This window comes from Protomyctophum bolini, assembly GCF_963924005.1.
Source record: "Protomyctophum bolini genome assembly, chromosome: 3".
NCBI lineage: Eukaryota > Metazoa > Chordata > Actinopteri > Myctophiformes > Myctophidae > Protomyctophum > Protomyctophum bolini.
Window position 1 is genome coordinate 25,181,126 of NC_137864.1, and position 15,000 is coordinate 25,196,125.

Below are 15,000 nucleotides of genomic sequence, written 5' to 3' on the forward strand. Positions count from 1 at the left end.
AGTCACTTGACAAGTGACACTCATTTGGCCAGATATTGGGGCGTGTGTGTGTGTGTGTGTGTGTGTGTGTGTGTGTGAGAGACATGTGTGTGTGAGAGACATGACAAATAGAACTGTCCAGCTGGCCAGAAAATGGGTTGGCCTAAACTCACACTCCACACGAGACATACTCTTCCTTTCATATGGCGAAGGGGGGCTGGGGGTCCCAAATGTAGAGTGGACTTATGCAGCAACACGGCTAAGCCACCTACTGCACATGCTCAATAATGATGATGGCACCGTCAGAGAAATGGCCAGGGCATCACTCCTATTGGACCTGCGCAGGAGGAAGGTACCCCTGGCTGCTGCAGACCAGAATAACTTCCTAGGCTTTAGGAGGAAAGACTCTGGGAAACTGGACTCACAAGCCAAGGGCTTCGGGGTCTGGTCTGATTGGCCAGATCTCAACGACCTTTGCCATCGGACAGGAGTCTAGCTAAAATGGGCAAAAAACAACGAAAATTAATCTCAGATGGATTAATTACAGACTCCAGCGTGGTAGTGAAGGCTACCCTCACCCACCAGGGAGGGGACACTAGACTACAGGAAGAAACAGCAAGAAGGGTTCTGCTTAGCACGAAACAGACTGAAGCCAAAGAACATTGGCGTGGCCTTTGACTGCAGGGAAAGTTGGCCTGTGTTGATTCAGCTGTACAAAAATGCTGCTATTGGGGAGGATGTTTTAAAATTCACCATCAAAAGCAAGACTACAAGTATCACCAACCAAGTACAATCTGTCAATCTGGTATCCCGACACCCACACTCCACTCTGTATAAACCATCATGATTCTGAACAACACCTAGAATCCATTGCACACATAACAAATGGATGTAGTGCATACAAAAACTTATATATTGCTCGCCACGACCGGATTGTTGACCTAGTGTCTGATGCAGTTCGAAAGCATGTGCCATCTAGTGCAGCAATGTATAAACACTCAAGAGTGTTACCAGATTGGTTTAGCTGTGCATGCGATGTCTTTGCTAACATCCCGAATACACCTGATGTTGTCTTTGTTGACACCAGACACAAGGAGGTCCTGATTCTGGAGGTGGGCTGTGTCTTTGATTTGTACATGGACCAGGCATTCCAAGATAAATATTCTAAGTATCAACCATTACTTGGAAGCATAACAAACTTGGGGTATCGCCATTTGCCATACTGATATTCGGAAGCCTGGGCCATGTGCATAAACTGACCATGAGTGGCCTAAGAATAGCTGGCATGACAAAAAGCAAAGCCAAACAACTTGCCAAATACTGTTCTGTCTCGTCTGTTATAGGCAGTTTGTCTGTGTGGAGAAGGAGGTGCCTTGTGTATCCTTAAGTGAACATGAACTGTCAAGCCCATTATATTTGTTTCCTTGTAAAATTAATTGTAATTTGTGGATTCAAATAAATAAATCGAAATGTGTGTGTGTGTGTGTGTACGTGCGTTGTCCCATTAAAGCAGAACAATTTGCTGCTGCTGCTGTTCTGCTGTGGGGTGAGAGCTCGCCTTCCATTTTGGAGACGCTAATCATTCCTCCCCAGTGTATACATAACATGCATTATTGAGAGACCAAGTGGAGCTCTGACTCTGCAGCACAGAGTCAAAGTGTCTACAGTGTGTACTCTGTATTGTTAGTTTCACACACAACGTTTCTGCTTCTTCCTCTAGGAATGAGCAGGTCTGCATTAATGAGCTGCAGGGAGCATGGGGGGGGGGGAGAAGAGAACGGTTACTTTGGTCGGGGAGAGATTCTGCTGAAAGATGCTGTTGGGTGCCTGAGGTGAAGTGGTGTAAGGGCACCGCACAGACATATAGGCACATGTGTACGGCACAAAGGGTAGCAGCATGCAGCACGCTACAGTACCAACGCTTACGCTCCGCCTGATCCAGAAAAGATTGAGAAGCACCAACACTGACAATGACTTCATTTCCTGTGTGGGAAATGGGTGGCGTTTACTTATATCTCTGCTGTCGGGGAGAAACCACCTAACTGTTTTCAGGAAATGCAATACTGCATCATCAAAGTTGGTATTGTGACTTTATATATTGTCAATGCAGTTAAGAGGTTTTGTCCAAAGCGCTTTTTAATACTTTTCATTGGTTCAATATTTGTAACGAACACACAGACGGGTGTTGAAAGAAAATCAATAACCTCATACAGTGGTCCTTTAACCCCCCCCTGTACTGTACTGTACTAAACAAATGTAGCCTATATAGAACATGGTGCACGGTAAAATCCTCAGCATTCATCTTCCTGTAAGCCTTGAATACACCAACCAAACAGCCAATGTAATACAATACCTAGCTTTGAATCATGAGATGAATTATACTGTAAATCTTTCTAATAGACAAATCGCCAACCAAAATAGAATGTGTGACACTACTGTACATAAAACACTGACATTCATACTATACGACGTACATGTCATGTTAAAGACACACACACACACACACACACACACACACACACACACACACACACACACACACAAAGGATATGCATACAAGGACACAAATATTATAGGTGCATTAAAGTTACATCTGCAAAGTCATGGCATGAAGAAGTTATGCGGGAACATCTACTGAGTGGCAAAATACTACTTTCTGGCCTTGACAGCCAATAAATCCAAACAGAAAAGTCCTATCTGATTGCATTAAACAACGTTACACTCACTTTGACACTCACTTTATGCATGCACAATTGTGCATACAACACTCTATACTTGTGGGGAAGCATATTAAACACACACACACACACACACACACACACACACACACACACACACGGTGTGTGAAGGTGTTCTCTCTCTGAATGGACCTCGTTCATTCTAGTTTGAGTAATGACCGAGGAAGGAAATAGGCTGCACATCAAACGTGTGTAACACAGGAGCGGGCAGAGATTTACGGGAGACGGTAACAGGCTACGACGGTGTGAGCGTTCCCCGCGCTAGTAATGCTGTGTCAATGGAGAGGGTGAGGGTTAAAAATGACAGCGCGCGTCAGGAGAGTGTGATATACCGGCCTCGTCTCATCAGAACAGAAAAGAGGAATTGTAGGAGGACGTCTTGAGTGAGAGAGTGTCTCTTACAGTGGATGACAGTGATTCTTCATTCTGTCTGTGTAGCCATCCAGAGGGATAGATGAAGGGGCGACTGGCGAACTGACTGCTGTCAGCGCATCGCAGAATGTCGTTGCTGTCTGGCAGAAACCACTCATCTCCATATTTAAACTTTTTATGTTTTTTCATAAATCAATGCCCCATTTCGTTATACTCAAGTAGCAAAAGTAGCAAAAATTTCAGATTTTCAGATCTGCTTTTTTTAAATCCTGAAAAGTAACAGTTTTGTACAGTTTCCACCCGACATCAACATGTGTGTGTGTGTGTGTGTGTGCGTGTGCGTGTGTGTATTGGTTAATGATAATAATTCATTCTACATACAAACACAGATAAATCATAGCCTTTGGTAGCACTCCATACAAATGTCATGACAGTGATGCATGTACATATATACAGGCACAGGTGTATACGCACACACACACACACACACACACACACACACACACACACACACACACACACACACACACACACACACACACACACACACACACACACACAGAGAATTGATCAATGTTTCCATGGTCCACATACTGTACACTGCATGTACCTCACTTTGAGAACCACTATACTTGTATGTATATGCAATACTAATCCTGTATGTAAAATTATAATGGTTTAAATTAAAATGTTAAATATATCTGAATCAATAAAGGGAAAAAGTGTACTGTAGTGTTAAGAGGGAATCGTTAAAGAACGGAAATCATTAAAAATGTGTCAGAAGTGGCTCAGGAGGTAAGTATTGCAGCCTTGAACCAGAAGGACATCCGGTTTTGTGTCCGGTATGGGTGAATGTAACGCTCATTGTAAAGCGCTTTGTATGAAGGTGCTATAGAAATGCAGCCAATGTTATGTTTTATTCTATTTCTATTTAACCTTGATCCTCCATAGAGGGCATGTTCCATACAAACAGCAATGATAAAGTCTGGGAAGTTATTAGCTCAATAACAACATGTAACATACTCAGACACACCTCATCGCCATTATCAACTTCTGCTTTCAAAAGCCTATTATGAAATATGACTAAGAATTATACATATCTTCCCCCAGGTACAACGATTACTGTGACAAAAGGATTGCATACCGTAACTATCGACTGGTTATCTACGTACATGTCTGTCTGTCTGTCTGCCTGTCCGTCCGCCTGTCTGTCTTTGCTAGTTAGTCTCAAATGCTACTCTTCGGAGTACGGCTCCTGCTGGAGTCTGCATTTCTGTCCCCTCGTCTTTTCATGTTCTTATATAGAGACAATGTGGGGTTAAAAAAAACAAAAACGAGGGATATAATTGTTCATGTATGCACCTGTACATATCGGTATATATACCCCCTCAGCAGCAGACATCCAGCACCTACAGTATGAAGAGAACAGTATGAAGGCAAAGTTATTTTAGGTATAGTGGCCACTGAGATTGTTTAAGAAAACTGGAGCCAGAGGGCTCAGATGTGGAATAGGTGGCGAGCAGGAGAATAAGTATCAGTTTACATTAGGAATTCCATAAAATATGAATATACCAATTGAAACATTACTATATAGACTCATAGAGATTTTTTTTAGAGTTTGCTCGATATTAAACTTACAGTAAAAACAAACTAAAAAAGTATTGCTCCCTAGATTTCACTGGCTGGCGCGAGGAGGTAGAACATCCCCCATGCCAGGCAGCGTACCACCCCAACGAGTAAATGCTGTGTATGACGTTTTACTCGAGCAACAAAAAATCCTTAGCTTATGCTACCTGAGAGCCTTGAGCAACATTTAAACATAGCTTTATCAAGGAGATAATGTACATAATGATACTTATGAAGAAATTATATTGCATTGAGTAAACAAGCACGTTGTAAAATCTCTCCTACACTCACATATTTGCATAATGGCAAAATGCCAAATCGCCAAATTGGAAGAGTTTTGAGGAAAGTTATGCAAAGCTATGCAAACGTACAGTAGGTATCTTAAATAATAAAAATATTTTCATAATAATGTAAAGACATATCACTAACAATGGCAGGATTTATTTAAACTCAGTGTTGCCCATGGCTTTTTGTTTGCACCAGTGCAGGCAGGGACATGCACATGATGCTGGGAGGGCAGCAGGGGCTATAGTGTTTATCCATTACTGGAGACAGTAGCAAATTTAGAAACCAGAGAAGACAACAAAAGTGCATACTTTACTATATCAGTCAACAATATGGATGATAAATAATAGATACACCAGCTATAGCAAGTTTCATTGAAGCCAAAAAGTATGAGCTTCCTCAGCATTTCTGAGAAATGTGGGTGTTAAGACCTAAGACTGTTTCCTTCTACTGCTGTGCTTTCTTTATTGAGTGTCACATACACATTTGCTATTTTTGTGCCTTTTGGGTTGGTACAGCATCTATCCATCATTCTGCCTTAAGACTTTTATGTTGAGCACACCGGTTTGTTTCTTGCTAAAAACACAATTATCTGGAGGGAGAAACCAAACCGCCTAGCCAAGAATTTCTAATGAATGTAGAGGTATAAGTGAGAGAAATTATATAAATGGGCACTTTTTCCTATGAAGCGAATTGGCAGGTGCTTGGGCACTATCGTACAGAATGACATGCCTTTATTGTATACAGCCAAAGGCAGTCTGTCTGTATAGGCATTTACATTCACGGCTGTCATGTACAACTTCATTAAGTTTGTCCCTCCCTTATTTATTTTTTTACTTTTACAGTTCAATATACATTTATACATTTTTATGACCAATAGATGCTTGCATACATACATACACATACATATACATACATACAGTATATACATATGTATATATGTATGTATATACATACATACATACATACATACACACACATATATATTAACAAATAGAGACAGACAAACATTTGTACAGTCACACATGCTTTAATACAAGATTGTTGGCCCAGTTAAAGTACCTCTGCCCCAAGGGTGAAAAATATGTAATCCCACATTCTGTTGTTGAGCAAAGTCAACCACAAAACAAGCAGTTTGCCCAACTGTGACTGCAAGATTGTAAGGTTGCGAGATTGTAGCAAGACAAGTAAGACTAACAACATACCCACAATGCTGTAAGTCGCATAAACTATAGAGACACATATATTTCCTATATCCACATATGTGCATATATGAACCTGAAGCAGAGGTGATGATTGGCAGCCAAAAGAGTGACATCTGCTAGTAAATTGTAATTTTTTCATTGCAGCTCAGAAGGCTTTAGGAGACAGAGAAAACCCAGACCACAGAAAAGTTCAGGTTGTTTGGGTGTAATTAGCCCTTCGCTAAGTCCCTCCCCAACCCGTCCTTGTCCAATAGGCACGTTAGCAGCGAAGAGACAGGTCAAGCTGTCCTTCTCACCCATTGAGATGCATGTTAAATGACGGGATTTCATTTAAGATTTCATTTCAGAAGCAAAACCTTCAAAATGTCTTCTAAATGTAGTCAACCAGGCCAGCAGTATAGGCTATGCACTGGGCAAATGTGCATGACATTATTTAAATGAACTAGAATTGCGAGGAAATTACATAGGGATAAATCACGACCGCCTGCCAGGAGTTTTCATGTTGCACGGTAAGACTACGGTCATTAGTATTATTGCCATCACCTGGGTGGGTCAGTCATGTAACTTTCCCGACGTTAAGCCGTGTTCAACAACACAGCCATGCAAAGTAACATTGACAGCTATGAGGTGGTGAAAGCTTGACCTGCATAGCAACAGTTGCTGTCATTGGACAATATAGCTATTTGGGCTGGGATTTAGAGAGGGCTAATTTGAGGCCGTAAAACCTAAAAGAAAAAACAATCAATGAAAATGAATGTCATTAATTCTAAGCTTAATGTGCAAAAAGTTGCCAACTCATCTCCCCCTTGACTCACATTGGGTGCCTACTTTAAGCCCACCCGGGAACCCTCTTGGACGCAGGTTGAGCAGAGAACGCCACAGAAATGTGTTTTGGCATTAATCCAGATAAGTGAAAAGAGTATGTAGCAGTGGCAACACAGATCTGCTTCTAGTTATGTCCTAATTGATTGGTCGTTTCGTCTGCCATGTTTTGATTGAAAAGGGAGTACATTACTAACCCTAACAACAGCCCAGTAGTGTACTACCCAGACTGTACTTTTGACTGTACAACCTCATCTCATGCCATCATCACAGTTGATTTGATGTGGACGACACAGACCAAGTGGAGTCATTGTGATCAGTCTGGACTTTTTTTTGTTTGAGATCTTTAATATGCTCAAGGACAGTCCGACAGGCACAGGCGCACGCGCACGCGCGCGCGCGCGCACACACACACACACACACACACACACACACACACACACACACACACACACACACACACACACACACACACACACACACACACACACACACACACACACACACACACACACACACACACACACACACACACACACACACACAGCATCTCTGTCCTCTCCTCACTGCAGCCCCATGCTGTCAATCATTCCAGAGACAATTACACCCAGGGACCTGCGCTCACCCGCAGGAAATGAGAGCAGCTACAGAAACATAATGAGGAAAGAAGGGAGAAGCAGAGAATGAGAGCGGGCCCAGAGGTGGACATATCATAGACACGAGTATGAATGGACGTGCACATGACAGTACAACAAAAGACAGCCCACGAGGGCAGGGACCAAGCACCCAGGGAAGCTCTCCAACGCTGAAGTGCTCGGCCCGAGTGGTAAGAGTGGGGACTGCAGGCGGACCCGTGGAGTTATGACGAGGAAACCCTGTGCCGCTGGAGTTTAACATTGAGCGCCCGTTTGCACTTCCGCATTTCGAGCAACAAATTTTGGTGCCCAAATCGAAAAAATGCGAAGTAGACCGTTCTTCCGGGTGCTCCAAAACACCACTGAGCTCCGGTTCAGTCTCTATCCTTTTAATCCTCTATTATATGGCAGGGACATACAGAACTCACTATAACATGTTTTACTGATTATGATGTTGCTTACGCTTCTTTTATTGTATTTATTTTGCTATGCTTTTAACCTTTGAGATTCGTAAGAATGTAAAGCGCTTTATAAATAAAATACATTATTATTATTATAGGACCACTAGACTGCACTCAAAGCATTTAGCTGCCATTCTCAATTTCTCATTCAGGGTGAGTGCACAGCAGCAGAATACACTTCAGTACTTTGATTGCAAACAGGGTTCAAGGTCGCGATACACAGTATTCAGAAAAGGCGCCGATCCGAGCACTCAAAAGGTTAAAGATGGGGAGAGGGTGGATACAAATAAATGTACTTTATTTAGAAAAGTTAAAATAAGCCAACATGTTTCGACTCAAAAAGAGAGAAACAGTCATCAGGGCAAGTATACGGGGAAAAAAACACAGTATTCAGAACTGATCTTATAAAGATCAGAGGAATTAGAAGTGCCAGTGTAGAAACAAATAGCTGTATTTTGAATATAGGCATTGATAAGAACAGGAAACTATAGATGTGTTTACATGCGACCGCTCACAGACATAGAATGCTGGATACTTAAAGTACAGGTCAGTTAAAGGTGCATCCGCACTAGCCGTTTTTTTTTTTACTGTATTCTGTTGATAAAAAAAAAAGTAGAAAAAAAAATATATAGGGTGCTGGTCCTTACGTTAGATAGAACAACAAGATTCCATGGACTGACTTTTCACTAGAACAAAAAATTGCGTGATTGAAGAAGAGATCTAGCTAGTGTACGGTTTATTACGGTGTTATTGTGTGATAAAATAATGTTGCATTATCACGTAAACAGCCATGATTAAAGCGTTGTACTTCGTTTTAGTTCAATTCATCCTTAGCAATCCTAACATGTTCCTCAATCAGCCTTAAACTCTAAAACACAAACAGCTGCTCTGCCTATATTGTTTTAGAACAAGAATAGTAATCAAATGAAACAAAGGCTCTTTTGTTCCCGCTAATCTCTAGCCAAAACTCACTGCATGCGAATACCTGGATATCAAGGTGAGAAAAAGCTTGTGTGTGTGTGTGTGTGTGTGTGTGTGTGTGTGTGTGTGTGTGTGTGTGTGTGTGTGTGTGTGCGCGTGTGCGTGCGTGTGTGCCACCTCATAGCGACACCTAAATCAACATGTTACTCACTTGCGAGTAGTAGTAGAGAACTTGTATTAAGTTGTACATGACAGCCTTGAATGTAGCCGAGTCTGAGTGCAAATTAATGTATAGGCCTACACAGACAGACTGCTTTTCACTGTATAAAACAAAGGCGCTGTCTATGGTGCTGAAACTTTGTGACGTGTTTGGTTCATGGGTGGTCTGAAAGCACATAGACATTTGGTAGGTTTGGGTTGTGTAGTTCAGTGGTTCCCAAACCTTTTCATGTCAAGGACCCCCACATTTACACTAATTAGCCCGCAGACCCCCATTTGAAATTGCAGGGTCCCCATAACAGAACATTTTTACGGCTCTAGCAGAGATTCTCAACCATTTTAATTTGAATGACCCCCATTTAATGGCATTTCTATCTCTGAGACCCCAATTTGTATTGTAAAATTAAAGTAAATTTAACTCTGATAGTGATAGGGTCCATTTGGTTCCATTTGTACACTCTCAGAGTTACAGACCCATAAGGGCCCATTTGGTTCCAAACTATCATTTAGCTGGGGACCCCTAGCTCTGGTCCATAGCTCTAATGCGTGCCTTAGAGCTATGTTACTTTCAACTTCCGCCGCTCGCATGAATGCAGACCAGCCTCTACTCTTTAGTGTAAATAAAAAGAACGTTTTTGCTACTCACCAAAACAAAGGCGTCCACTAAGGAAAGTAGGCTTTCTATTGACACAACCCGTGTTTGTATTGGTGAGTAGGTCAAACGTTCGTGAGATTTCCACTAAAGAGGAGAGGCTGGTCTGATTTCGATTTGAGATTTAATAGGGAAAGTCCCATAGCCTTAATGCAGGAAAGAAATTCGCAGAATCGAAGCATTAATGCTATGGACCAGAGCTAGGGGACCCCCTGGAACTGCCTCAAGGACCCCTGGGGTCCCGGACCCCACTTTGGGAACCATGGGTGTAGTATACCTTGGCATGATGCCATGATGTAATGTAACTATAGTCCATTCAGTTTGCGCTGTCAATTAGAAATGAATAATCCCCCGAAAATTGTCTCTTCATTGACCTACATTGTTAAGTGAAACAGCTCTTTCGGCACACAAATTAATGCAAACATAGTGCAGAACTGCAGAACATCACAAAACCCACTATAGCACAAAACCCGGTTACATATTTAGTTAATATTTCAGACAACAATTGAATAATGGTGGATTTCCTCCACCTACGCTTTATTTGAATCATGCAGCAATTAAAAATACATTAAAACATAATGCTTCACATGCAAGGCCTGATTTGATTGTACATTTCAATGGTTTAATCTAGTTCAGCACATCCCCAATAATTATATCACGGTCCTTCAGCAGTGTGGAACTCTAAAACATTAAGCAGCTGCTCTCCCTATTGTTAAATAACAAGACGTGTAATTAAATGTACAACAAAGCGGCTTTTGTGCTCAATAATCTCTGGCCAGACCCCCCCCTGTTCATTGCATTTACATACATTACCTTCAGCTAAAGGTGAGAAATAATAGTCCTTCATTTTCTGCTGGAAGCAGACAACTCCATTGTAACATCTCACTTCCTATCGTCTTTTTTCACAGAAGTGAAGAAGAAAATGCGTTCATTTTAAAACTAGAATCTTTTTAACTTGATTTTGTGGTAAATGTATTTTTTATTTTATTATTTCTTTGACATGACAGAAGAAGCAATGGATTAATCTTGAAACATTGCTGAATCATCGTATAAATTGTGAAAAATAAGCTGATGTGAGTGCTGTTAAAACGAGAGTTTAAACCTAACGGGATATTTATACATTCTTTTGATATTTATGCAACAATTTTCAGCTTTGACTTTTAGCTGAACTGATACTGTACGTGTTTAACTTATTTTGACCAAAATCAAATTGCACACCAATTTGTGGGATGCCAAGCTAATTGTGGCTTTATGGGAAGCTCTCCTACAGTTGTAATTCATGATACAGTAAACAATTACCACCCTATATCATGCTCTATGGCATATAAAATCACACCCGTGTGAAGTGAGTGGTGCAACTCCGTGTGGAGGTTCCCGGGGGGTCCCTGGAACTTCCAGACCCACAGGAACGTGCCCAGGGGAAACGGTCGAGAAATGACAGTTACCGTGTGGGGGTCCTCAGGGGGTTCCTGTACTGTACTGTACTGTCACACCCGAAATCATCATATATAGTTAATGTGTGTGTGTGTGTGTGTGTGTGTGTGTGTGTGTGTGTGTGTGTGTGTGTGTGTGTGTGTGTGTGTTCGGCTGCGCAACTATGACACTTGGTTGTGAAAACCAACCAAACACTATTTTCATGCTCGGACACAGCCAGGGACACAGGGACCCAGCCAGCGACACACATAGCTATCTATTCACCTTTTTCTTACAGCCCATAGTGCATTGCGTTTGTGTGTGCATAAGTTCATCTTTCTCTTGCTGTGTTGCCAGTTTATATAATAGCTGATCTACAAGCTCACACTTCACAACGACACATTGTGAGGTTTTACATCCGTTATTTAAAAACACATTGAGAATAAATCGAAATATTTTGAATATTATTTAAATATGTTCAGATGGATGTCTGTGGATAATTACATAGCCTATTAATATGGGGGTTCCTTGATGTGAAGAAATGTGGAAGCAAGCCCAAATAAGCAACTACTATACACTTTAGAATCAAGCCCAAAAAAAAAATCAACCAGATGCAAATACCAATAATTTATTTGCAAGTGACTTTACAGAAAAAACAAGTCAAAGGTTGCTTATAATAAGCAGACATGACACGAAGGAAGCAAAGCACACACACAAGGAGCCCCAGTACCTTAGCAGGTAAAAACGTGGATAGGAGTGGTTGCACTACTCAAAATGACTATGAAAAGGGTTTTGGGGCAAGGGTGGCAGTTACAAGCAACAGTGAATAACGTGCCACTGCATTTCGATCTGTGGGCAAGACATCAAGTAAATAGTGTCGGAAAGTGTGGTTGAAAGTCAGATTTGTGACATTGACGCATTAGTGCATTATGTAAGGAAAGAGAAAAGCTTTTACTCAGGAGACTGAAAGTCTTAGTGCAGGACGTGATCAGAATATGTAATGTGGGTGGAGTACTAAGTAGCCACATTATTTTTAATAAGTAGAAGTTAACTCATTTAATTCCAACATTGAGTCTGTAGTTCCTTTTTATAAGTCATCCTAAGCATTATATTGTAACCGCGAGGTATCGACAGTTTAGTAATGAGCCACTATCATTGCCGTTCTGTTCAAACACCTCAATCGGAGAAAGGATTCTGAGATGAAAAAGCGTTTTAAGATTGCAGTTAACATGGCATGTCCAACGGTCCACTGTTAACATAGTAAACAGTGGACGGCAGAGCACAGGTGAGCCGAGCGTTACCTACCGACGGGGACGATGGATTGCTAGAGGGCAGATATCAGCAAGACCATTCTGAATTGGGCCGGGATGACATGTTTATTTTTCAAACACAGTTATTATATGAGGCAATCGAAAATCCAATCCAACCCAATGCAATTACAATGCAAATAGTACACGAATGCGTGGATTTGAAAGTAACTAACAAAAAAGTTTTTGTCGGAAATTAGTCATTAGTCTAGCTTCATGGTGCTGACCCGTGTTTCTGGACCAACTCCTCCCTCGGGTGCTCACTGATCAGTACCATGCACACGACTATGGGCATATTGGTCAGATAGGGCGGTCTGTACATCCGGATCTCCATATATGCCTAATTGCCTATACTAGTCCTTACCCGTTCTGAATATATGAACAGCAAATGATGTTCGCCAGATGAGGCTGTAGAGAGTACTCTCTACTGCCCCATCTGGCGGAGTCAGGTTAAGGAAGTGTAGGCTACAGACAGAAGGACAGACAGAATGAGTGACAGACAATTTTCGGTGCATTTATAGATAGATAGATATGAGCACAACGTTTGGATCGGAAGTTCTGGACAACCGCTTATCCAACCAAATGTGTGGGAGACCTTAGTTGTTCTCTATCCTAAAGGAGACGGAAAGCCAGTATAGCGAATGGAGTTTGGTTGTGATATGTTCCTATTTCCTCACTCTCATCAGGATCCTAGCAGCACTGCTCTGAATGTACTGGAGCTTCTGGATGCTCTTGCTAGTAATCCCGATGAGAAGTGTGTTGCAGTAATCAAGCCTTGAGGAGACAAAGACAAGTAGCTCTGTAGTCTGTATGTATTTAAGCTATATCACCACAAAAGTAGACCAATCACAATGAACTACACTAGCTCAGCTGCATCACCAACCACATTCCTTTCCTCCTCAACGGTTTTTCCTTTTAATCAACGTTGACCTCTAACTGCCATTATTATTATTATTAACCTCTTATAAGCCAACTTTATTTCCCTGGTCAAGGACAGAAGATTGCAGATTTACTCGAACAGACATGTACTGTAACAACTAACTGTGGTATACTATAGCTGCTCAAGGAGGCAGGCTAATGTGTATAAGCTAGTAAGCTACAGGCATTAGCCTGCTAGTCGCCTGCCTAAATATTTATACTGGAGGGGAGAAAGTGGGTGGAAAAACAGTCTAACCTATATCTACTTAAACAGCCCTAAAAATCTCCAGCACAGTTTCTCAGTAGAAAACAACAGAATACTGTACAGCCAGACAGGGTAGCTTCCTGTACAAAAGAGCATTTGTTATGATTTAATTACTTGACATAATCCACATCTCCACAGCTTGAGTCTGATTGCCCATCCATATGTATGTTTCTCTAACCTCAAAATTGAATTTGATACTGTCCATGAGGGTTGATGATCATAACCGATAATAATTGCTGCTTTACTGCAGATAATTGTCAATTATTTTGAATTCACACTATACACTTAATGAGGGTAATAAAAGGTTAAACCCAGGTAAAGATTGATCACTGTTCATTTACCATAGCCATGATACAAAAACAGAAAGCATAAGGTCAAAATCAGCGTTGCAGTCCCACGCCCGAAGAGCGGCCGATAATTATCAGAATGTTAATAACTTATGAACTTTTTCCAATCAGAGGATAATAATGCAACTTTTGATATACTATGCATTCCTAATATTAAATAACACAATATTCCTCTATACACTATAGCAGCATCTGGTTCCACTTTGTAAGACTTTTCTTCCATTCTTCCATAAGAGTCCATGTGGCACCATTTCCTCAGAAAAGCTATTCCACTCACAGCAGACTGAGTAACAGCAAGCCTGATTTATTCTGCTATGTAAACAAGCGTTTCAGCCATGCAATAATTACAAAGTCTACTATTACCTTATAGTGTCTGACAAAAACCTAAAACTGGGCAATGAATTTGTAGTCTTAGTACTTTTTATTTGATGAACAAAATTAATTGTGAATCAACGCTACCGTGTAAATACAATGTTTTCACTACGAAGTGTAAGTTGGAACCCATGGCTAAACAATCAGCGCTTGTTATTGCTCATTTTGCATAGTGTGCCACACTAACTATCGTGTTCCTATTCCGGGGTAAATAGCAGATCTACACACTCAATATACTGCAAGAGATTTGATGTCGAGGGAAAAAAGACTTGGGTCCCAACCAGGTGGTCTAAAGAGCAGTCAGTCAGTTCTGAGTGTAGAGTAGACTTACCTCAAATTGAGAGTGAGCTGTTGGTCTTTAGACTTCAGCAGGTCACCCACTGAGAACGTGGCACTGCCCAGGTAGCTGCGCTGTGGAACCAGACCAAGAAGGAACACATTTATTGTATATTCTCAAAATTGA

At 41.3% G+C, this 15,000-nt stretch overlaps 1 protein-coding gene across 9 annotated transcripts in view; it reads right to left on the reverse strand.

The window, feature by feature from the left end:
• The window catches only part of inpp4b (inositol polyphosphate-4-phosphatase type II B), a 252,621-nt gene that overhangs the window by 147,362 nt on the left and 90,259 nt on the right, over positions 1-15,000 (reverse strand). For 6 of the 9 annotated variants that reach the window (XM_080759694.1, XM_080759692.1, XM_080759696.1 and 3 more), the window contains one exon: positions 14,869-14,948. The exons of 1 other annotated variant lie outside the window; for it this stretch is intronic. In XM_080759694.1, the coding sequence (XP_080615820.1) occupies positions 14,869-14,948 (80 nt within the window). The remainder of the gene's footprint in view (positions 1-14,868; positions 14,949-15,000) is intronic. 2 more of the 9 variants (XM_080759701.1, XM_080759697.1) reach the window with 1 other exon arrangement.